This window comes from Glycine max, chromosome 4 (assembly GCF_000004515.6).
Source record: "Glycine max cultivar Williams 82 chromosome 4, Glycine_max_v4.0, whole genome shotgun sequence".
Classification (NCBI taxonomy): Eukaryota; Viridiplantae; Streptophyta; class Magnoliopsida; order Fabales; family Fabaceae; genus Glycine; species Glycine max.
In genome coordinates, this window is record NC_016091.4 from 46,553,932 (window position 1) to 46,578,637 (window position 24,706).

The following is a 24,706-nucleotide window of genomic DNA, read 5'->3' on the forward strand; positions in this document are numbered from 1 at the left end:
TAAGAAAAGTTAGAAGAAGAAGGAGATGATGATGGGTTTGGAAAAGCCCACTACTTACTAGACAATAGACATTAGGCATCCATCTTGGAAATAAACACAGGTAAAGTAAAAGCAAGCAGCTGGGTATTCTTTTTTTTAAAAAAAAAAAAGTGAAAGTCACTAAGTAATTTACTAACTTTAAAGAGGCTTTTTAGAATATATTAGTTGGCTGACTTGGGGTGCATGGAGTTATAGATATGCAATATTAAAGATAATTAAAATTATATTTTGTAAATAAATATTTTGAATATATTTTAACCAATAACGTTAAAAATAATTATAATTTAAATGTTTCCTAAAATTTATTATAATGTATGACTTATTTTTGTAAAGTTTAACTATTAGATTTATATGTTTATTTTATTATCAAACTCACTTCAAATATTTTTTTCTTTTCGTATCATCAAGAACAATTTTAAATATATGAAATTCAAAATTCAAAATATAATAATATGATTTATCTCTTAGAAGAAGAAAAAAATCAAATGATTAACAAAGTGTGGTATGTGTGTAACATTATCTAATTTATCTCTAAATATGTCAAACTTCAACTTAGTTTGATTCTTGTGACTAATCTTAAGATTTAAGATGTTTTTGAAAAACTTGATCTCAATAATATGAATGACTTGTTTCTCTATTTTTTCCATCACAAAATTCACAATTTTCAAAATATTTCTATATGAAATGTTCATATTTACAATATATGGGCACAAAATCCAAATATTTATAACTTCATACCAATGTTCATAACCAGAGATAAGTATGGATATAACATAAAGAAAACATTTACAATAAATGATGGCAAAAGAGAGGCTTAAGTTGGATGCAAGTGCATTTTAGATTATAAATTTAACAAAATAACTACAGTGTAAAACAGAACATAAGAATACTAAAATTCATAGTCCAAGTGAAGTAAGATTATAACATATATAATTTGATTTAGAATATCATTATGTTATCCATGTCAATTTTCAAATCATGAAAATGATATTGGTTACAACCATCATAATTTTTTTTATTACATACGAGAAAAAGAAAGCAAAACAAACAGAAAAACTAAATTAGCCACCCATTAACTGGACCCCTAATAACGCATTAGCAAGCAAACACAATCTCATCATGGCTAAAGGCTCCATTTGACCCTGACTCTCACCTCCCAATTTCGCGGGCATGTTCGCACAAGTGTTGGTTTCTTGAAAGGTATGCATCACAGTGCACATACAATAACCTCCTTATCAAGACTAGCACATTGCTATATTGGTGTTGCACTGAAACTTCCTTGTTCACAAGCTCCACAGGTGTGACGGAGTTAGAAAAACACTACACCTTCCTATATCCCAGCTTCTAGCAAAGTTGAAGTCCCTACAATAGTGCCATGATCACAACATTTAGAATATCCCCTCTGGATACCATAGAAACCCATTAACAAGGTTCCCTTCTAATCACCACACCATCCTCCAAAGCCAAGGAAGGCATACAACATATGTCTACGGAACCTACAAAAGATCAAACCCACAACTAGACCAGAAAGCTGTCACATGTAAGAACTTGTATATTAGACTTAATTATGATATTCGAATCTTGTCAACAAATGAAGTGTAGTTCCATGTTTACTCTATACTAGTTACTCTTGGATCTAAGTAGTTTAAACATAGGGATACACATAAAAAAACGTCAATTATGTGATGTTAAACATTGGCTAAAATCATGGTCATGTTAATATGAGTAAGGAAAAAACATGACCTTGTACTTTTTTAATAATTTTAAGAATATGAAATTTGCATTAAATAAAAGGATTCAATACAAAGTTTAGTAAAAGGTTGAGAAGTAGGCAAATATGCATGCTTGACAAAGAGAAATATCGTTCAGTTGCTCCAACACGAATTATTTATAGTTTTTTATATTGTTCATCTAACATAAATTTGTACAAGATTTTTCAACCAAATCATCATACAGAGTTACGAAATAGCAAAGATAAATTAAACTTTGAGATTGTGTAGTCGATTTTGAACGAGTGAATCTAAAAACAAATTGAAGTTTATGGTTTGTGTGCTCAATTTTGAATAATTAGAATTGAGATGAATTAATCTTGCATCGAAATTAAGGGACAACTCAAACATACATTTTAATTTGGTGTCGCTAGGCCTGAAAAATATCATTTTTATTTGTTTATGATAAATAAAGAATTCATCTCACAATTCCATTAAGGGACAACTTACACATACCGTTCAAATTAGGGTCATTAAAACCCAATAACATCATATCATTTTTAGATGGTGATTAAATAATTCATCTCAACAACCATACTCAAAGAAAATTCAAACATGTCATCCAAATAAACATGATTAAGGAATAAGTCAAACATATCATTCAATTTAGGATCATTAAACCCCCAAAATATCATCTTTTATTTTGGATGATGAATAAAAATTCATCTCACAAGTGGATTAAGGGAGAACTTAAGCATACCAATCAATTTAGGGTTATTAAACAACATAGATGGAAATTGGTGTTTACTAACCATGAATTAAAAGAAAAAATTCAAAAATAAAAGAAAACATCTTGGGTCCCCTCTCCTACAAGAAATAGTTGTTAGAAATTAAGAAACAATATCACTAAGAGAAAAAGCAACATAGATAGGGAAAAAATGGTGCAGTTATGAATTATCTAATTCGAGAGTATATTTTTCATTTGTTTGGGAACATATTTTTTTTATTCAAGAACAAAATTTGTGTTCCATATTACCTATTCTAGAATAAAAGAAAAAAAAATCTTCCAGGTTTTCCAGATTCTATAAAGCATTTTGGAATACCTAGTTCGAAAAACATAATGCAATGCGGTATGGATAAACTAATTTGAAAAAGCGCTACGCTTCCATAATGGTTAATCAGGACCAAAAAAAGAAGGAAAACTATGAAATAATTTATTCAGATGGACAACTTACCTGAAACAGTGTCTTGAACAACAAGGACGCACTGTCATGGCGGTTGTCCTCTACATTCAATTATAGTGGCGGCAAGGCAAAGTCGCACAATGGATATGGCGAGAAGAGAAGGATAAAGGATTGGGGCGACACAAAATTTGAAAAGGAAAAAGGTGTCGTGCGTAATATAAACGCATCATCCTAGGAATAAGAGCACTTTTGTCTATTCAAAGTATTTTAACTTGCCTGTGGGGTGCAGTGTAGGAATGGGTTCGCATAATATAAACGCATCATGCGAGTTGCTATTGGTCCCAATATTATTGCTATTGTCCCTTGCTAAGTGGTTGAATTTTCTTTTTTAAAAAAATTATCTTTTCCACATAATCACGTTTCCATTGTAGTGTAGGAGTGTGAAAAAAATCTAAAAGGGAAACATATTTTCATTTTATGTTTTGTTTGCACTCCCTACACTACATCAATAACATGATTCTGCATACAAAATTATGTGTTCGTTTCAAATTTTGCACACAATGTAGATTTTTTTACTTAAAAAAATATAATAGAAATGTGTTTATGTGTACAAAATTTGAAATGAAATCATGATTCTATTTTAGATTTTGTATGTAGAATCACATTTTTGTCATGTATTTGTTTTAACTTAAAAAGTATAACAGAATCACAATTTTATTGTGTATCTTAACAATGATCACAATGAAATGATGTTTCTATTATATATATGCTTCAGGCTTTAAAAAAAATAAAATAATTTTTTCCATGAGTTTTAAAAGTTTGTCGGAGTCAATAGTAACTCTAATAGAGATCAATGACAACTCCTAAGCATCATCTTAGGGATTTTTTTCTTACACCTGTCCAATTCCCATCCACAAAACCTTTATTCTTTTTTTGAAAGTGAGCTAATGGGAGTTTTCATTAGTCTCATTCAAATTGCTGTTAGCCCCAATCAAGGGAGTAACACTTCTTATTCCAAAATATCTTTCCACTGAATACAAAATCTAAATGAGAAACATGTTTTTGTTGTATAATTTTTTTGCACTCCTTTTTTATCCAACAAAAATATTTTGGTATTTTTTTCACAAAAAAAAAATAAATTGTAGGAATAAGTAACCTTTTTTACTTGAATTTATTTTGATAAAAATTATATTAATGACAACACACATTTTATTTTTAACCCTAATCAAATTAATTGTTAGATAAATTACCCTTTTAAATTAATGATGATATAAATTACTCTTTTTAATTGTAATCAAATTAATACCATGAATTGATTTGATTACTATTAATGAATGTAACTCTTCTAATAATGAATTTAATTACATCTATAAATGGTAACTTGTATCTAATTAATTTAATTTTAATTAAAAAAATATAATTAGTACTATTAAAGATGATAAATTATATCACAATTCATTTAATTACTTTTAAAAAACAACTTACATTTATAATTAATAAAAAATCATGAAAACAAAAAACACAACGGAAAATATAATTGCATTGTACTATTTGTTGAGATCCACTTAATCATGTTTTCATTGTGTTTTTTTTAACAAAAAAATACATAACGAAAATATAATTTTATTGTATGTCTCAACAAAGATCACAACAAAATTAATTTATTTTTTATTTTAAAAATACAAAACGGAAATACAAGTCCATTGTGTATCTCAACGAAGATAGATCATAACAAAATTATATTTTCGTTGCGTATTTAATATGAGAGTGACAAGAAGGGAACAGGTGGTCACAAGAGGAAAGAAGGAGTGATTGAGTGTTTGAATAGAGGGATAAAATGATCTTTTTCAAGAGTTCTAAAGTTTTGTAGGGACCAATATCAACTCCCTTAGTTGAAACTTTTATTGAATTAGAATTGGACAAAGAAAAAAATTATCTCCAAAGTCTTTGTTAATCATCTCAAACCAATTCTTCCCAAATGTGTCTCCACCAAGCAATCCACTCTTGTAGGAAATCGCTCAATCCTAGACAATATCTTTTTACCCTAAAAAATCATCCACCACATAAAAGGAAAAGTTGGTGAAATTACATTACAAGTAGATATTAGCAAAGCTTTTGACAAGACAGGTTGATTGACATGATCTTTTTGGAGTGTTGGATAAGATGGGTTTTCATGAGAAACCGGATAAATTGGATCAAACTTTACTTCCAATTTGTTTAATTCTCAATATGGATTAACGATGAATCAGTAGAAAAAATTACTCCATGGAAAGGACCAAGACAGGGTGACCCATTGTCACCCTACGTTTTTATTTTTTGCACAAAAGGTCTTTTAGCTATCCTACAAAAAATAGGTGAGATGTGAATTACATGGGATGAAGGTGTGTAGAGGGACCCCTCCCCTCTCACATCTTTTATTTGTTTGATGACTTTTCTTGTTTTACAAGACATAAAATAATGAGATAACTATCCTCAAAGAGATCTTGGGCACCTATAGTTAGGCTCCTGGTCAATTGATCAACTTCCAGACATTTGAATTCTTTTTCCCGTAATAATATACACCAAGATCAAAACATCACATATCTTCTTTTCTTGGAGTCACAAAGAGCATTGGATCCAGAAAATACATGAGACTACATTCAATTATTGGCAAAAGGATAAAAAATTATCTTTGGCTTTATCAAAGATTGTTTCTGGAACCGTATCAATCATTGCTCAGTCTATTCCCCTTATTACATGAGTGTTTCTCTTGCTTCCATCTACTCTAGAGGATTGATTTGCATAAAATGATGAACTTTTTTGGGTGGGGCAAAAATAATCAACAAAGAAGATGCATCAATTGGCTTAATGGGTTTTAGAAATCTTCATGCCTTTAATCTTTCCAAGCTAGGAAAACAAGGTTGGAATCTCTTAATAACCAATCAAGACACTACAATGTTTAAAGTTTTCAAAGCTAAATGTTTTTCATATGTGAATTTCTTGGATGTTCAACTTGGACTGAACCCAAGTTTTGTACAGGGTAGTATATACGCTTCACGGGGAGTGGTGAAACAAGGTGATCAATAGAGAGTTGGAAATGGTGAATCTATTCATGTTTGGTCTCAACCATGGCTCAACAATGTTCATAATCCCAATGTCTCAACCAATCCAAATTATGGTAATCATAATCTTTTAATTTAATTGACCATAATAGTTCTGTTTGGAGAAATGAAGTTCTGGAAGCAAATTTCAATAATGACGATGCAAATCATATTCGTGCTCTTCCTCTCTTGACATCCAGGAAAGATCAATTAATTTGGAGATTTTATGCAACTAGAGGATATACTGTTAAAAGCTCTTACCATGCCATTATGGAACAATTGTTGGACGATTCACACCTCAGAATCGAAGGAGATTGGTCAATAATTTGGAAACTTACAGTGTCTCACAAAATGAAACATTTTCTTTGGAGACTCATGCGTAACTGCCTTCCAACCAGATCAAATCTACTGAGAAACAGGTTCAATGTATAGAGGAATAAGTTTGTAACTTTTATTGATAATTTGATATTAGTTTACAGTAATATATATACAAGTGAACAACCCTAATATGTAGTGAATCAAGCTACCAATCTCCTAATAATTCTCAACAAATCAGAATTGGAAATAACAGATTTGCACGGCTAAATAATTAAAGGAATTGAAAACTAATTATTATTATTGATATCCTCCCGCAAGTTGTATAATCTGGATGAGAGATGCAACTTGGACAGTAGCAATTCGAACCGAGGGCGAAGCAGAGGCTTTGTTAGAATATCAGCAAGTTGATCATCGGTAGACACAAAAGACACTCGAAACTTGCCATGTTGAACATGTTCTCGGACAAAGTGGTAGGCTAAGGCTATATGTTTCATCCGAGAGTGGAAGACAAGATTAGCACTGAGATTTGTGGCACCAAGATTGTCATAGTATATGACTGGATTGGCAGTGGGCATGTGACCAAGTTCTGTGAACAAGGAAAGAACCCATAATAGTTCACTAGCTGTGTCAGCCAAGGCTTTGTATTCTGCTTCAGTTGATGATCAAGCAACAGAACGTTGTTTGCGAGAGCTCCAGGAGATGGGAGTGTTACCGAGATACAACAAGTAACCAGTGGTTGAAACATAATCATCCTTGTCACCAGCCCAATCAGCATCCGAGTAGGCATGAAAGGTCAAAGGAGCAGTCGCTGAGATGAAGACTCCTTTGTCACAAGAGCCCGCCAAATATCGGAGCACTCGTTTGAGTGCAGACCAATGCGCCGTTCTTGGATTTTGCATGAACTGTGCGAGTTTGTTAGTGCTGAAGGCGATGTCTGGACGTGTAAGACTCAAGTATTGAAGGCTTCCAACCAGTGTGCGGTACTCATTTGGAGAGGGTAGGAGATCACCAGAATCCTTAAGTAATTGAACACTCGCTGACAAAGGAGTGGATGCTGGTTTTGTATTTGTCATGCCTGATTTATGTAGCAGATCAATGATATATTTCCTTTGTGAAAGAAACATTCCTGCAGCGGAAGGAATTACTTCGACACCCAAGAAATAACTGAGACATCCAAGATCTTTTAACGAAAACCGAGCAGCAAGTGTGGCAATGAGTTTGGACAGCTCTGCAGATGAATTTCCAGTCATAATTATATCATCAACATATACTAATAAGTAAAGTGTAACTTCTGGTTTTTGGTAGATGAAAAGAGATGCATCTGCAGTGGAATTGACAAAACCAAGGGAGAGCAGGAATACGCGAAGCTACGTATACCAGGCGCGGGGTGCTTGCTTCAGCCCATAGAGTGCCTTTTTGAGGCGACAAACATGATCAGGAAAGTTTTTGTTGACAAAACCAGGTGGTTGTATCATGAAGACTTCCTCCTTAAGTGTCCCTTGAAGAAATGCATTGTTGACATCAAGCTGACGTATGGGCCACCCTTGACGAACTACAAGAGTTAGGACAATGCGAATGGTCACCGGTTTAACAACGTGACGATTCCGGCGTTCTGAAATTCCATTATGTTCAGGTGTATGAGGTGGCGTTGTATGATGACTTATAACATGATTTAGTAAAAAAGGGCGAAGACCAATATATTCGCCACCATTATCTGTGTAAAGAATTTTTATTTTGTGATGATAGAAATTTTCAACTAGGGATTTAAATTTGGGAAATATAGTTTGCACATCAGATTTTCGTTTCATTGGATATAGCCAAATATAGCGAGTAAAATGATCAACAAACATGCAATAATAGCGAAGATCATCAATTGATAAAATAGGAGAAGTCCAGACATCAAAGAAAATTATTTCTAATGGATAACAATATTTAAGAGTGGATTCATGGAATGGAAGTTTATGACTTTTGCTAATTTGACACGAGTTACAATCGGATTGCGGAAATTTATTTGAGCCTAAGGAAAAATGTTTCTGAACAAATTTGAAAATAGAAGATGAAGGGTGTCCAAGCCTATGATGTCATGATGCAGAGGATTCTGTTCGAACCGTGTGGACGGAGGGTGAGGTGGCGGGCCAGAGATAGAGTCCATCCACACATGAGCCTTTATGGGTTGTGTGACCCGTCTGCAAGTTCTTCACATAAAAAGAGTTTGGCAGGAAAACAACAGCAGAGTTAGTTTGTTGGGTAAGTTTAGAGACAGAGATTATTTTTTGTTTCATGAAAGGAACACACAAAGCATTAGACAAGGATAAATCATTAAGTAAAAGTGTTCCAGAATGAGTGATGTTTAAACCTGAACCATTACCCATAAACAGTGAGTCAGGACCAGTGTACGGATGATGAAGCGCCAGATTATCGAGATCATTGGTTACGTGATGTGTCGCTCCACTGTCAAACAGAAAATCATGTTGCGATGGGCCGACAGTTGCAGTATTGACCTGAACCTATTCAGTGTGAGCCAGAGAGTTACGAGGTGGCGGTGGGACACTAGGATGCTGCTGCTGGAAGGTTTTGCACTGAGAGAGAACATGACCTTTGATGTTGCACCACTGACAGCGGCCGAGAAAAGGTTTGCGAGTGCCAGTGCGTTGAGTTGATTGTGCAGGGTTTTGTCAATGTCGAGATTTGTCATTGGAATTGGGTCGAGCCTGAGCATTCAAGGCTGTCAGCGGGGCAGGAGTTTGTCTTTGAGCAGCACCAATTGAAAGTTCCTGAATCAGAAGCCGTTCATGGAGGTCATCAAAATTGATTGGGGTGTCCCTTGCATTCACGGCATCAATGATTGCTCTATAGCCGTCGTCGAGACCGTGTAAGACATAATCAGTCATGTCTTCAACAGAAACAGGAGAGCCAAGTGATGCAAGGAGATCTGCAGTTTGCTTTAGGTGATGCATATAGGTAGTGATGGATTGGGTACCTTTGGAAGCCGTACGGAGACGTTCCTTTAACTGCTTGAAATGGCTGCGAGATGCTTTGGCATAGGTGTTTTTGAGAAGGATCCAGAGATCATGCGAGGTCTTGGTTTGAGACACCAGGGAGGCCACTTCATTAGAGAGTGGTGAGGAGAGCACCATATATAAGGCGGTCCTGTCGACGCCAGGTTTGGTAAGCAGGATTCTGAGTTGTTACCGGAAGTGATGCAGTGGTGGGGGTCATTTTCGAAGGAGTCGGCGTCGAAGATGTTGGAGCGGTGAGGATCATTTCTGACGGCGCAGGAAAAGATCCATCTGGATATTGGAGGAGATCATAGCCATCAAGGAGAGCTTCAACTTGTTGTTTCCAATTAGGATAATTGTTGGGGAGAAGTTTGGTGACATTGGTGAAAGTGATGCAAGCAAGGGGTTTGGATGGCTCATGGGGGTTGGGAATGAAGGAGTTGTTGTCGGCCATGGGAGGCAAGGGTGGGGAACGACGTCCTTAATTGAAGAAATAGGGAATGGGTGGATCGTTTAGGCTGATACCATATAGAGGAATAAGTTTGTAACTTTTATTGATAATTTGATATTAGTTTACAGTAATATATATACAAGTGAACAGCCCTAATATGTAGTGAATCAAGCTACCAATCTCCTAATAATTCTCAACAAATCAGAATTGGAAATAACAGATTTACACAGATTTGCACGGCTAAATAATTAAAGGAATTGAAAACTAATTATTATTATTGATACAATGCTCACTGAATTGTGTTTGCTGTCAATCAAATATAGAAAATGAATGGCATCTCTTTTTGGCTTGTGACCATGAAAAGCTCATTTGGCAAGCAGCTACCTCTGGAATGGAACATGATAGAACAAATATGGAATAATGCTGAATCTTTACGAGAATTATCTTCTCTGTGTTACATGATAGCCATCAAGACTTAAGAGCCCGTTTCTGCACCATTCTTTGGGCTATTTGGGAATGTAGAAACAAGAAACTTTGGGAGGACATCGGAAAAGCTCCACACGTAGATTACTCCCTGGCTATGAAAAATTTGGAAGAATGGAAGCAAGCAAAGAGATCTTCACTTCAGTGCCACGAATCAACTCCAGTACCTTCAACACTGGACTCGTGCAGAAGCAATTGGTCTCCACCAAGTCAACAATTCATCAAGTGTAATTTAGACTCAGCAATGTTCAAAGACATACAATCTTTTGGCATAAGATCGAATTTGTTTGAGAGATGATCAAGGTAATTTTTTGAAGGCTAAGACAGCACTATTTCAAGGCTTCCCTACACCCAGAGTGGCAGAAGCTTGGGCACTATACCAATCCATTAATTGGTTTAAAGAGCTGAACCTTCACAATGCAATCTTTGAAGTGAATTGCAAATCAGTAGCGGTCAATTTTGAAAAGAGAACTACAGGACTTTCTGAATATTACTCTATTTTACAAGGATGTAGATTTCCCTTTTCTCATATCTCAACCTCTAAAGTGAATTTTGTAAAGAGACAAGTCACTCATTATTCAGCAAAAGCTTTAAGATTTTATGCTAGTCCTCATGAATTCAATTATATCTCAACTTGTATTGTTACTCATATTATGAATGAAATGCAATAACTTTGATTCCTATAATAAAAAAAAAACTTCTCTTTTTGCGAATTTTAACTTTGATGAATCATATTTTTTTCACAACATATACAATTAGAAAAAATTCTCTCTGATGAATAAGATTCTAACTCTTCAATAAATTCTATTAGTATAGTATATTTTCATTGTAAAATGAAGGTTTAAATGAATCAATCGTAAAATATTCAACCATGGAGATTAGTGGCATGGAGATTAGTGGCAGGGGTTGAGACAAATGCACAAGCATAAATGCACGAGAACATAGACTTCATTCTTACTGTGGCCATTATACACAACAAAAATAAAATAGTTAGATATTTTGACACAATAATCTATGGATTTTTTTTTTCACTTTAGAAAATCTCTTCCTCACCTTAAGACTCATATTAATTATACTTAGAGCATCAATGAAAGTTATCTAATTAAATTGCATGAGTTGATTATCAATAAAATAGTATTATGATGTGTCACATGTGATTAGGGACAAATGTAGGTTAGGGACTATTAATTGTTGCCATAACATTTTTTTCTAGTATGTATTTGATAAAAAAAGATTTTGTCCTCATAAAAAAATAGGTGTTGCCCCATAAATATTTTTTTATATGAATGTAGAAAGTTATAACTAAGAGATAAAATAGATAATAAATTGGTATTACTTTTACCATTTTATCTTGTTAATTTTTTATTTTTGTTCCTATAATACTAAACACATACTTGAAGTCGGTAAAAAATACATACCTTTATTCAATTGTAATTTGTAAAAGCTTACATAAGTAATTTGGATTTTTTATCATAAAATTATAATTTCATAAAAAATTATAATATTTTCCTTATGTAAAGATATAATACATTGTTTTCTTGCCACTGATAAAAAAAATATACTATTTTTTTGCTCCCACTAAACAAATTTTATGCATCCTCTATGTATGTGATTTTTGGTTACTTAAAATTTGAAAGAGTTATTTATAAAAACAACTATTCCTTATGAATTGGTTGACATCTGTATTAAATATAAGAGAAATAATATATAATATTGAGGAGAGAGTGGATATTTGTGAGTTACACAACTTGTTAATAGAAACTCTCATTAAAGGAAAATCTGATTGGGTTGCTTAAGATTAAGGTGATATAAATTATTAGGACTAGTAGTTAGTTTTTGTTAGTGAGTAAATTCAAACCTTATAACTCCTTACATAATCAACAAGAATAATAATTGATATTACTAATAGTAATAATAATAATAGTTGAAGATAATAATAGTTATAGTAATAGTATTAATACCTTAAATCATCATAAAAAAATATATTATATTTTTTAGGTTCAATGACTCCAAATCAAATGTTATGCTTGAATTTTTCTTAAAGTGAATGCAAAATAAATTCATTATTTATCATTTGATAAATATATGATATTTTTTAGATTTATTGATCCTAAATCAAAGACATGCATGTTTGAGTTTGTCTCTCAAACATATTTATTCATCATTTTTAATCAAATACCATCTTTGTGTTATTTCTTAATGTAACTCCAAGATGAATTCTCTATTTATCATATGATAAATTTATCATCGACTAATATGACATTATTAATTATTTTGAATAAATGAAATTTTAAAAACATAATTTACTAAAAAAGATTATACGCGGTTGTCTTATCTGACTCCTAAAGTAGATTAACAAAAAGTCACAAGATTTCTCTCTAAATAGTACTAATAATGCTACTAATTTTTTTTAAAGACTAAAATTAAAATAAGGATCGGACTAAAAAAATTATTTTATAGAGACTAAAAAGTTTTTTAAACACAGTTATTTTTATCTAGACAAAATGTTCATGATTTTATCTTTTTTTTTTTTTACCTTTACATGCATATTTTTGTGTTGGATTGTCTATCTTTCACGGTAAGCCAAGATCTTTTTCCTCAAAGAATATTTTATACATTGCTTATTAAAATATAAGTTATCATTCTACCCAAAACATTAAATTAAATAAAATCATTGTAGATTGCTTAAGGAGTGAGACAATATAATGTCAACGTGCAATAATAGTAATGAATATCACTCAATGCACATTCGGTGATAATTACTTTATGCATCTAAACCCACAAGCCTATACACATGCAAATACATATTATATTAGTATTTGGCCCTGTCCTTAATCAAGGAGATTCCAGTTCTCACTTACCCCAGCACTTGAATTAAAAGAAGACAACCTAATGCATGTGATTTCGTTTAAATTTATTTTAATAAAATAAGTAATTTTTTTAGTTTATTTTTTAAATTGTTTCTACTTAAAAAAGTAATTTTATGTTTATTTTAAAAAACAAATTCTATATGCTTATTAAAAAAATATTTTCATAAAAAATACTTATTTTAATTTTTTTAAGTTTAAACAAACTAACCTATATCACTAACCAAGGAATTTTGGTCTCACTCACCCCCCCACTGGACATTTGGTTTTACTTTGTTACTTTGATAACTAAGGTAGTGTTTGGTAAATAGGAATGAAAATGTAAGAAATGAAAATAAATGAAAAAAGATGAAAAAGAGTAAAAATAGAATAGAAAGTGAAATTATTTGATTAACAGGAAAAAAATGTAAAAGAGATAACAAATTAAAATTAAAATAATAGATAATTAATTAAAAAAAAGGTTAAAATAACCGAGATGAAACAAAAGTTCTTTTACTCCCAATATTCATGTAGGTTTTAAAACTTGTCATGTGACAATTTTCTTTAGAATTATGCTCATAGTTGATTATGAAAATTGCAAAATTAATTATATAACTTTATGCAACCACATAATCGATTATACTATAAACATAATTGTTTATGCTGCAAACCTAAGAGGAACTCTATTTAATTTTTTAACGATTCAGTGGATACATAATCGATTATGATATAAACATAATTGATTACACTGATAATCTACAATTTTTAATGATTTACATAACTAATTATGTGAATATGATAACTTACTATCCAGGCAAAAAAGAAAAAACAATAAATCATGAGTTTTTTGAGACAATTTTGGAAGATCCTATTTTTTTTAGTTGCAATCCAAATTCACTTCTTTCATCTCATTTTAAGATGAAAATTTTATCCTATAAAATCTACAATTTTTTTAAAAAAACTTACGATCCAAATTCATCCCGTGAGAAACACCTATTACACAATTGATTAAAATTTTTTTATAATATAAACATAATTGATTATACTAATAACTTACCATTTTTGGTGGTTAGACAAAAAAGAATAAACAATAGATCATGAGAATCATGAGTTTTTCAAGATAATTTTAGAAGGACTCTATTTTTGTTAGTTAGAATCCAAATTTACTTTTTTTTTATCTCATTTTAGGATGAAAAATTTATCTTATAAAATTCAATTTTTCTTTAAAAAACTTCAGTCCAAATTCATCCCTAACATACACCTATTTCACAACTTTCATCTCTAAATTACTTCAATTCAATTACACCTTAAATTTATCTCATTAAACCAAATACATCCCAAACCAAATCAAAGGGACAAGAGGGGGGAAGGATCCATTCCAAAAAGGCATGGCCCCCAGTAACAAGTGTAGCGGAAAATTAACTGACTGTCCAACCAAGAGTCTCATTATAAAATTCATGGAAAAGCGTAGGGATAACATGACAGCAAATTATGATCAACACTCACGCTCTAAAGGTAGCGACTGTGCCACACTGCCATTTTCAATTCTGTTCCTTGTACTTCTTCGTTATTGTCAAGTGTGAGCGTGACTAGTTAGTTATGCTCGGAAGTAGGAAAAAAAGTGTTAATTAGATATGACAAAGTCTTTACTATTCATGTGGACTTATTTCTATTTCAGAAAATCCTGATTATGGAAAATGGCAAACTAATTGTAAGCAAAAATGCTTTATAGGGAACTTGATTCAAAATCAATCAATATTAAAACTATTTAGTGTCTCTTAGATTGACTTAAACTAAGATTACGGTATCATTGACTCTTTCCTTCTATTTCTTACGAATTTGTTGATGTTTTTTGTAGGGGACGAATCTGTTGTTGATGTAGAGAAGGAAATACTACCAGGCTAGATTAACTAGAGATTCCATATCATGAAAATAAAATAATAGTTTAATGGTCTATGTATGATTGTGTGATTTTAGTTTTATTTAGGTAAAATTATAAAATTGGTCCCCTATTTTATCTTCAATTACGAATTTGGTCCTCCAATAATTTAATTCACAAATTTAGTCCCCAGTTTTATAAATTCCTGCAAAATGAGTCCTAGAAGTCCGATTTGGACGTTGATCGTTAACCTCAAACGTTGACTGCCACGTGTCAACGTCTGAGTGGTTCCCTGTAAAAACTTCATTTTTTTGTAGGTAAAATTACACTTTTGGTCCTCCAATTTCACTCCAATTTCAATTTTGGTCCTCCTATAGTTTAATTCACACATTTAGTCCCTCAGTTTTATAAATCCCTTTATAAATTGTTCCTGCAAAATTGGTCTTTTAAATGGTTTAACCACTTGTGCTAGAAACATGATAGGTATTGATAAATCTCGCACTTCTTTTTCATCGCAAGTTTTTCACTCACTTGAATCCAGAGAAAAATCACTTTTTATCTCTCTCCCACTTCCGGGATTGTTCAACTTGAGAAAGTGGCACATGAATCCCAACCCGAGTCTGAAAATTTCAGATCTCTTACTTTAACAGGTTCTGTAATAACCTCTTATTTTTTTTCTTTTTTTGTTTCCCCATGCAGTATTATGTGTATACGATTGCTTAAGTGGCCTATGTATGACAATAATATTTTTGTTTGAAATTTGAACTACAACTTCTCCAGTAATGAAATTTGACTGAATTTATAAAGGGATTTATAAAACTGGGGGCGAATTAAATTATAAGGGGACCAAAATCAAAATTGGAGTAAAACTGGGGGATCAAAAGTACAATTTTACCTATAAAAAATAAAGCCTTTACAGGAAACCACACAGACGTTAACATGTGGCAGTCACACGTGGCATTAACACGTGACAGTTAATGTCTGAGGTTAATGGTCAACGTCCAAATCGAACTTTCAGGACCAAATATATGAATTAAATTATAGAGAGACCAAATCTGAAATTGGAGATAAACTGGAGGACCAAAAGTACAATTTTACCTTTTTGTGATAAAAAGTATGCTTTCTATATATCTTGATTCTACTTAGTATTTAACTGAATTAGTTAAAATGACAAATTAGACAAGACATGAAAGTGAATAAATATAATGCACTAATTAAAGAACACAAAATATTTGAAGCAGGTGACTCAGAGCTTATTCAATTGGGATTTTAAGTGTTTATTTTTTATTTTTTTTTTACCATATTCGATTAAGATTTTTAGAATATTTTTAGTATCAATAAAATCCAACAATATTAAATTAAGATTTTTTATAACTTAAAAAAATTTATCTGATATTTGAAATTATATCGGTTTTGATGGATTATCTTGATGATTAGATTTTGATGAATTTTGTGTAATTTTTAGTTGGATCTAATTTATATAATAATTTCACTTGAGACTTTTTTTTTCTCACAGGAGACTATTCTTTTTTCCTTTCTCTCTTCCTTGAAGAGGATAACATTAGCAGAGTAATCTCTTTCTTCTAATTTCACTTGTTTTTCTGCTTTTAGGTAAACAATTATTTCTACACTTTCTTTTTCTGGGTTATTGTTAATGGGAGTAATTGATATTAAGAGTCAATAAAAAAAATATAATCGTTATTACACGGTTTGGCTGGAATTTTGTTCACGTGTGTGGCTGTGGCTGTTAGTGAATTTTGCATAACCTACAGTGACGATAACTTAAATTTAAAATATCCATCTGTCACGGAGGCTTTGGGGGGGTGCAAAAATTCAATATTGGAAGTGGCTTAAACATAATAGAAAGGATTTTATTATCTTTTATCATCGTGGCTACTGTTTCCTCTAGATTGTTTAAAATAAAAAGTGTAATTGACAGATTCTTTTGGTTCGATGGAGATTGGTTCAAATAGTGGATTCTGTGTCTATGCTATGAAAGGAAAAGAGGCAAAGGAAAAAAATTATGAATCTTTTGCACCATGGTAATTTTGAATGTTTTTCTAAAAATCTTTTAAAATCTTGTAAATTCATCATCTTTTTAAATCTTATAAATTCATAATTTATAAATGTATTAAAATTCAAATTATAAAATCTTCGTCAGAAATAGTTTTTTGAAAAATATCTTATTTGCAAGTAGATTAATGTTTTTATGACATCAATAAACAGCAATGAAAATACTCATTATGAGCAAATTAATTATTTAAATATTTAATGGAATTAAATTGAAGAGATTTGAATGTAGAGACTGAATACATGTTTGGATTAAACTTGAGTTTACAAATTAAATTTACAAAAACAATCCAAGTTTTGTTTTTACAAAACTGAGTTTTTGGATAAAATTCCAATATGTGAACATACTTTTAAAAACAATTAAATATGTCAAGAAATTGAATTTACTCTTTAAATGAACCAACGGCTAGCAATGAGAGAATCTGCTTTCAATCTTATTATGTGCAAAATGCGTTGTGAAAGAATCTGCTTTCAATCTTATTATGTGCAAAATTCTGATAGACTATTGATAATGATGTATCATGAGTAAAATTAGTATTTAACTAATTGGATTGGGACAGTCTGGCTCTAATCCTTATTAATTAATTAATAATAATGTTATTTAAAAAAAACTTTAAGGATATGAGATGAAATTTAATGAGAGTTATTAAGACAAGAGCTAAGAGGCAATTAAGTTTGTTATACAATGATGGGGTTTGGAAGTGACGCGCTTTGGGATAGGAGAATTTGATTTTTTTTTATCCTTTCTTATTCTATTTTTGTGCAATTAAGTTTTTTATATATAGATAAACGTATTTATTATATTGGTTTTAGTATTTTAATATAGATTTTCTTATATTAAGAAGACTTTTAATTTTTCTTAGTTACTAAATATATCCCATTTATTATTGTATTATTTAAAATTTAATATAATTTTCATTTTTCTAAAGAAATAATATTTAGTTATCATTAAAATTAAATTATATAATTTTAGAAGTACAGCACAAAGATAAACAACAACAGAAAAGCGAAAAGCCATATGCGAAATAAAAAGGTGGATGAGAGAAAATTGTGAAAATGTGAGACATGATTATGGTTGGGACCAACCACCGAGAAAGACCTATGGCCTATGGGTTGGAGACAAGCTCATTGGGTTTTCCGCAGCTTTTTTATTTATAGCTTCCCATCCTGTCGTTGCTCTTGCTGAATGTTTTTTACTTTTGTTCCTGCTTTGTTCTGCTTCTGCTTCCCCTTTCTCTTCTTCTTACTCGCACCTACAACTACAATGTCTCTCTGAATCCGTAACAGTGCTTCATGTTCCCAACTTGTAACCACAACACTCATACACCCCAACACCAACAGCGAAAAGAAAAGAAAAACTTTCCCTTTTCCTTTTTATTCTTCCCTTCCCCACAATAAAGAAGAGAAACACCAAGTGAGTTTGTCTTGTTTCATTCGGCTTTTAACAAGATGACACCTTGTTTGTTTTCCTGTGTCATTAGTAATAATGCCTTGTTGAGATCTAGTGCCACATTGGTCGTTTTCACTTTCGGTGTCGTTCCACGTTGTTGTTGTTTCTCTTCTGGCTGCAATGTCCGTGCCAGTCACCTTCCACAGTCACTGCCTCTTGTGGATTGAGCAATGTGGGCTTCCAGGTTTAAGGAGATCTTGGAATTTTGTCCGTGAAAGTTTTCAGCTTTTGGGTCGCGATGCAATTAGGTGAGTTTCACTTTGGCCCAAGTTTTTGCCTTTTGTTGAGAATGTGCTTTGTTTTGCTGAATGGGGTTTGTTTAATTATGCTGAAAATATATGTCAGCTTTATATTCCCAACTTTCATCGTAAAATTTTATGATGGCTATGATATCCTGCACTGGTTGAAGTTGGAAGAAAGGCTCTTGGGTGGTTTTGTGTGACTTATCTGATGTTTTTTTTTTGTTACTTGGACGCTTAATATGTCTTCCATTCTCTGGAATTACTTTTGGTTTGATTATGACAACTTCCTTGCTTTTCATTCTACTAATGGCAATGCGAAAATTTGACCCTTTTGTCCTTATCTTCATTTGTAGGATAATGTTGTTGTGTGATGAATATTGTTCCTTGACTCCTTGAGAGATGTATGTGAATTGTGAACCAACCAAAAAAGAAAGATGACAAATGACAATAACGAAATGTTGGCTAAATACGGCAAGAGAACAGAAGGCTTAAAAAGTAACTCTAAAAATTGGCTACCAATCAACAGAAAAAGGTTTCCCCTGCACACACACACACATATAACAGTAATGGATAAAGATTGTGTTATGTCCCAATGTGTGACAATCTCGGGGCAAATTGATCAAACTAGACTCCTTTTAGAAACTTATTTCTAAAAGGGGTTGTTTTGAAATTTTTTTCAGGGGGTCTGTTTCTGGAGGGGACTCCCCAATGGAGTTGGCGAGTTGGACACGTGGCGGGTCCTACCATTCGTACGGGCAAAATGCTTTTTTACGGAAATTTTTTTTTAACTTCAAACGGATATAATTTTTGATAAGAATATTAGTCTGAGGCCTATAATATATCAAAATGCTCGAAATTGAATGAAGAATCCCTTGTCAAATTTCCTTGATAATTTATCCTTTGACAAATTTCCTTGGGAATTTGCCAAGGGATTCTTCATTCAATTTCAAAACAGCCCCCTTTTGGGAATAAGTTTCTAAAAAGAGCCTAGTTTGGTCAATTTGTCACAATCTCGGAGAAGTCAAAATTAAATTGATTCATATAACCTCGCACCCCTTATCTTTTCATATACTAAACGGTCTGATTGCAGCGCTGTTGTTAAATCACTAGTTGCTGCTGGAGTTAAAGCCTTCTTTCCTCCTACATTCTCTCTACTATTTTGTTTTTAGGTCACTTAATATATTTTAGGTTTACCACTGAATATATGTAGTACCGGTTCATATTTTTATTAGATAATTGATAGGGGTGATGGAGAATGTCAACAAATAGGATTTTTTTTTCTTTAATCAAGGCAAGTAATAAAATAGTAAGTGTAGTATCGTTTCCACGAAAACTGATACAAATACTAACTACGGCCAAATCAATACTATTTGAGCCCACCAAAATCAATCGGAAAGATTAAGAATTAAAAACTAACTCTGTAAAAAACAACTCTTGATTTGGTGCTTGAGCACCCTGTTGAAATGCTTGGTGCTCACGAACAAAGGCCATTTGACAGTTGACACTTCCACGCTTGGCAGTATGAGGAAATGCCTGGCACTTTGGCTTGATGCATTGTAGCACCTAGCACTAAGTCCTGGTGTTGAGTGATAATTCTGGAAGTTTCTGCATGAATCGAATATCAAAATCAACCATGCAATTAGCTTCTAAAACTATGAAATATAAAAAATATATATCAAATTCTTGAAAGGAAATTAAGAAGCCTAATTTTCCCTTTATAACTCCTAAAAATGGCTATAAATCTGCATGTGATGTATATTCATCCTAAAGGGTATACTTAAAATAGGATCAGAAGCCCATTCGTAAAAGGAGCAATAGAATCTAGCTCTCCCTTTTATATACCTGGCATGTTGAATAAAGTGATTTTTGTATTCCACTGGAAAAATAGTTCATAGATTAAAATAAAATGAAATATTGATGCTGTGCATTTGTTGGTGCAACCTTACTTTACACTACAACCTCACCTGGTTGTTTTTACTTTGTTGCCGAAGATAACTCTCTTTTCTGTCAAATTAATAAAAAGAAATTAGTAGGGAGAGGGGATGATTGAGGCCAACAACAAGAAAGGAAAAAGAAAATATAACAGCGTTTATATTTGAAGAGAAAATGTGTCTTCAGCCTTGTACTTTTAGTTTCCTCCACTCTTGAGGAATAAAATTAATTATTGTATGTATGTGTGAGTGTGTGTACTTTGTTCCTTGTAAGTTGTATCATAGAAAAGGATCCATCAGTCTAATGCCTCAAGAATTGAAGAATTAGTACTAACCGTAAGTGTTCTCAAATGCAGTTTATGTTTTTATTGAAATCGAGACACTGATTCATAGGGTTTATATTTTATAGATAAAGACTTGCTTACTTCTATTGAAATGCTAAATTATGTATTTTTCATATGTATATAATGATTTGTCTGATTCTTAACTGTATTAATAATGGGAATCAGGTTTTCTGCAAAATGGATTGGATTTATCTCCAGGAAAGAGTCTGGATGGAAGTTTCAGGAAGTCTAACTCTGGTTTGTATTGATCTCTTACTTTGTTTAATCTTTCTCTAGAATTGGGGATATTTACTAACTTTCCCATGCTTTAACCCCTCTCATACAGTTTATAATGTTGGATTATTGACCTATTTGTGTTTAAGAAACTATGTAAGGGATAAGGATGCCTAAGTAGTCATAAACTTCAATGAAATAACGAAGTGTATGGTTAAAGACTGTTAACAAATATGTATGGAGAGAAAATTTTGATAATACACAAGCTTGACAATAGTTCATACCCTCAAATACATCTGATGGTATTAGATTAGTGTTTTTACTCACTGTAATGCCTCTAATGATAGTAATTAGTATCATTCAAATACTTCCTAGAGGCATGTGATGTATTTTTCTGGTTTGGCTCTGCTTTTGTCCTTTTATCATTTATCATGATTTTGTGTTTGGAAGTAGCTTTACCGAGTAAAAAAGCATGTAATAGCCCCCCCATATGCTAACATACAGCTGTTACTTTTTTAAACGAGTATAATAACATGGGTAATATATGGCAGTTATTTCTGCTAGTACTGTCTCTGGGACCTCAGGATTGAGCAAGTTTCTTCCTATTTCCAGAAGAGTATTAAAGGGGCTCAAGGAATATGGAAGGAAAATGGTTGACTTGGAGTTATTCACTCAATATATTGAGGAGTGGGTCTTGGAGAATCTAAATGGTGATTCAGCTGATGGGATGCAAAGTTTTCGTTCTCCCTTCACGACTGATGAATTGTGCAAACTTGATTTGGCATTGGAGGGGGTTCCATTTCAGCAACTCATCCGTATGCCATTCTTCACTGACGTTTCTGATGAGGTTATAGAAGATCAGTATCTAGCCACTGAAGATTTCCTTCATGCTATTATCATTGGACTTTGGCGTACGTTTTGGCATAAAAGTGGACCACTGCCATTATGTGTCTCGTGCCCCTCTCATATTGGTTCGAGGTTCAGTAGTGTTGAAAAGGCAATATCAAGGGGCAGGCTGAGGGAAATGCGTGGTTTAGCATTAATATCAAAAACTGCTACTGATTCAAAATTTAAATGGGATCATATGGTAGAGTTTGCTTTATTCAAGTCAGAAGTATTCTTGGACAATGATTCAAGACTATCAGCCAGCACTATTTGTGAAGCTCTCTTTTATGGTTTCCATGTTCTTGTTTCCCGGAGTTTGAGCAAGATTATTTCTATCAACAGTGATTCTGTTTTCCTTCTAGTTCTAGATTCTAAATGTGGAGCAGTGATGAAGTTCAGTGGTGACCTTGGGAAACTTGATTTATTGAATTCAAGCGATCCATATCTATCTGTGGCTGAATGGATCAAAACTTATGCTGAAATTTGTGTCACCCCAGTGGAACCGATATGGAACCGATTAGGAAATCCAAATTGGGGAGATATAGGAACCCTACAGGTTCTATTGGCAACTTTCTACTCCATTGCACAATGGAATGGACCTCCACGAAAATCAGTAGCCTCATTGATTTCAGATCATAGTCTCCGCCTTCAGAAGCGGAGGACAGAATGCTGCATCATTGAGACTGAAAATGCATTGGTACCTTATCATGGTACAACTGACCATCAAACAGGAGAGATTGTTGAGCTTGATCAAAACGAATTATTTTCCCATAACCGAGCATCACGTTTGAAGCTCAAGTGTGGTGACATATTGGCCTTGGATGATCCACAGCAGGGACAGAAAAGTTTCCAAATTCATGAATCTCTGGTAGGAGGGAACTATTACCTCTATAGTGCAGTTTGTCTTGATCATCCATCAGAGTTATTGACTTTATATGTGGGTGCTCATCCATCTAGATTAGAGCCTTCTTTGGAGGATATGAGCCTCTGGTACCAAGTGCAACGTCAAACAAAAGTTCTAAACATTTTGAGGAATCAGGGAATCTTGAGCAAATACTTACCTGAAATTGTCGCCTCTGGTAGGATTTTACATTCTGGACCTTGCAAGAAAGAGAGCCCTGGGGGAAGGTGTGATCACCCTTGGTGTGGGACTCCAGTACTGGTGACATCTCCAATAGGGGAGCCACTATCACCCATGGTTGCTAATGAGGGGTCATTTTCTGCAGATGAAGCAACACGCTTGTGCAGGGACTGTCTAGCTGCTCTAAGAAGTGCAGCCATGGCTAATGTCCAGCATGGTGATATTTGTCCAGAGAACATAATACGTGTTGTTGAAAGACAAGGTGTCAGAAACCAAGCTATTTATGTTCCCATATCTTGGGGCCGTGCTGTGTTGGAAGATAGGGACAGCCCTGCCATAAATTTGCAGTTCTCATCATCTCATGCTCTTCAGCATGGGAAGCTGTGTCCTTCTTCTGATGCTGAAAGCATTATCTACATTCTCTATTTTATTTGCGGAGGGACTATGTCTCTACAAGATTCTATTGAGTCTGCTTTGCAATGGAGAGAGAGAAGCTGGGCGAAGCGTTCAATCCAGCAACATATCGGTCAGGTTTCTGCTCTCTTGAAAGCATTTGCTGATTATGTGGCTAGCCTTTGTGGAACTCCATACCCTGTTGACTATGATATATGGTTGAAAAGGTTGAACAAGGCTGTGGAAGTTTCAGCGGATAAAGGTAAAATGATTGAAGAAGTACCTATAACATTAAGATTAGAGGATGCTGCTGAGTCTTCAGGAGCTTCTGGCCCTTGATTTGATGCTGGAGGGCTGGGTTTTGGTGCTTTATTTTTTTGCAATTGAGGAATTCAAATGCATTTTATTTTTAGGAGCTTAGGTTCTTATTGTTATTGTTTTGGTATCTTCTTCGGTAACATATATTTTGGAGGGTTTACTGGTTTTTTGTCTGATTGAAATCACATAACAAAATTCATGCCTGTTTCTAGAATTGGCTGTCTACTGAACTAGCCTCGACACCTCTTGCTAGGAACTTGGAAACATCCATTAGATTTGACAAATTAAGAGGTTAAAGATACTGCATTCGTAAACTTAGAGGCTTTTAGCCTTTTCCTTTTGGTCGATTTGTGATTAAATGTTCAGGTTTCTATAAAGTTTACTATATTTCAAAAGAAACAATTGTGTAAGGACAGGTATAATGTACAATATGTACTATTTTGGTACATTCAAAGCTACAAAAGAAATTGCCCTTAATGTAACTGTATCATTTGTCTTGATGATCTTGTTAAATGTAACTAAAAAGCGACATTCATAGCTCTCTTATTGTTAATATCTTTTTACCTAACATGACAACGTTTCATGATTGAGAAAAATAAAATTGTATATGATAATATTACCATTTTTTAAATCTTTTTTTCTTTTATAAAAAACTAGGTTCTTAACGTGTACTTGTGAGTGTAAAAAAAGAGTGTACTTATGAACATGTCTTGTTGCTTTATAACCAATCAAACGGTTTTTGTCAATCATACAAGTTTTAATAACAACATTGAACATACAGTTGCACACTC

The 24,706-nt window shown here is 33.0% G+C and overlaps 1 protein-coding gene and 1 long non-coding RNA gene across 5 annotated transcripts; one reads left to right on the forward strand and one right to left on the reverse strand.

Moving 5' to 3' along the window:
• Window positions 1–946: 946 nt before the first annotated feature.
• LOC100807551 (uncharacterized) lies at window positions 947–3,248 on the reverse strand. Of its 3 annotated transcripts, none has more exons than XR_001388052.3 (2): window positions 2,984–3,248; window positions 947–1,401 (listed from the first exon to the last, which is right to left on the reverse strand). It is a non-coding gene; the product is annotated as an uncharacterized lncRNA (long non-coding RNA). The 3 variants fall into 3 exon arrangements; XR_005891203.1 differs by having other exon boundaries at window positions 947–1,557; window positions 2,984–3,204; XR_414071.4 differs by having other exon boundaries at window positions 947–1,570; window positions 2,984–3,204.
• Window positions 3,249–18,112: 14,864 nt separating this feature from the next.
• On the forward strand, window positions 18,113–24,378 carry LOC100805045 (uncharacterized). 2 transcript variants are annotated; one of them, XM_006578691.3, is made up of 3 exons: window positions 18,113–18,756; window positions 21,191–21,262; window positions 21,790–24,378. In XM_006578691.3, exons 1-3 carry the CDS (start codon window positions 18,747–18,749, stop codon window positions 23,934–23,936), a joined length of 2,229 nt encoding a protein of 742 aa, XP_006578754.1. In that variant the 5' UTR covers window positions 18,113–18,746; the 3' UTR covers window positions 23,937–24,378. The 2 variants fall into 2 exon arrangements, with proteins under 2 accessions (XP_006578754.1, XP_014630339.1); XM_014774853.2 differs by having other exon boundaries at window positions 18,698–18,756; window positions 21,851–24,378.
• Window positions 24,379–24,706: the final 328 nt, after the last annotated feature.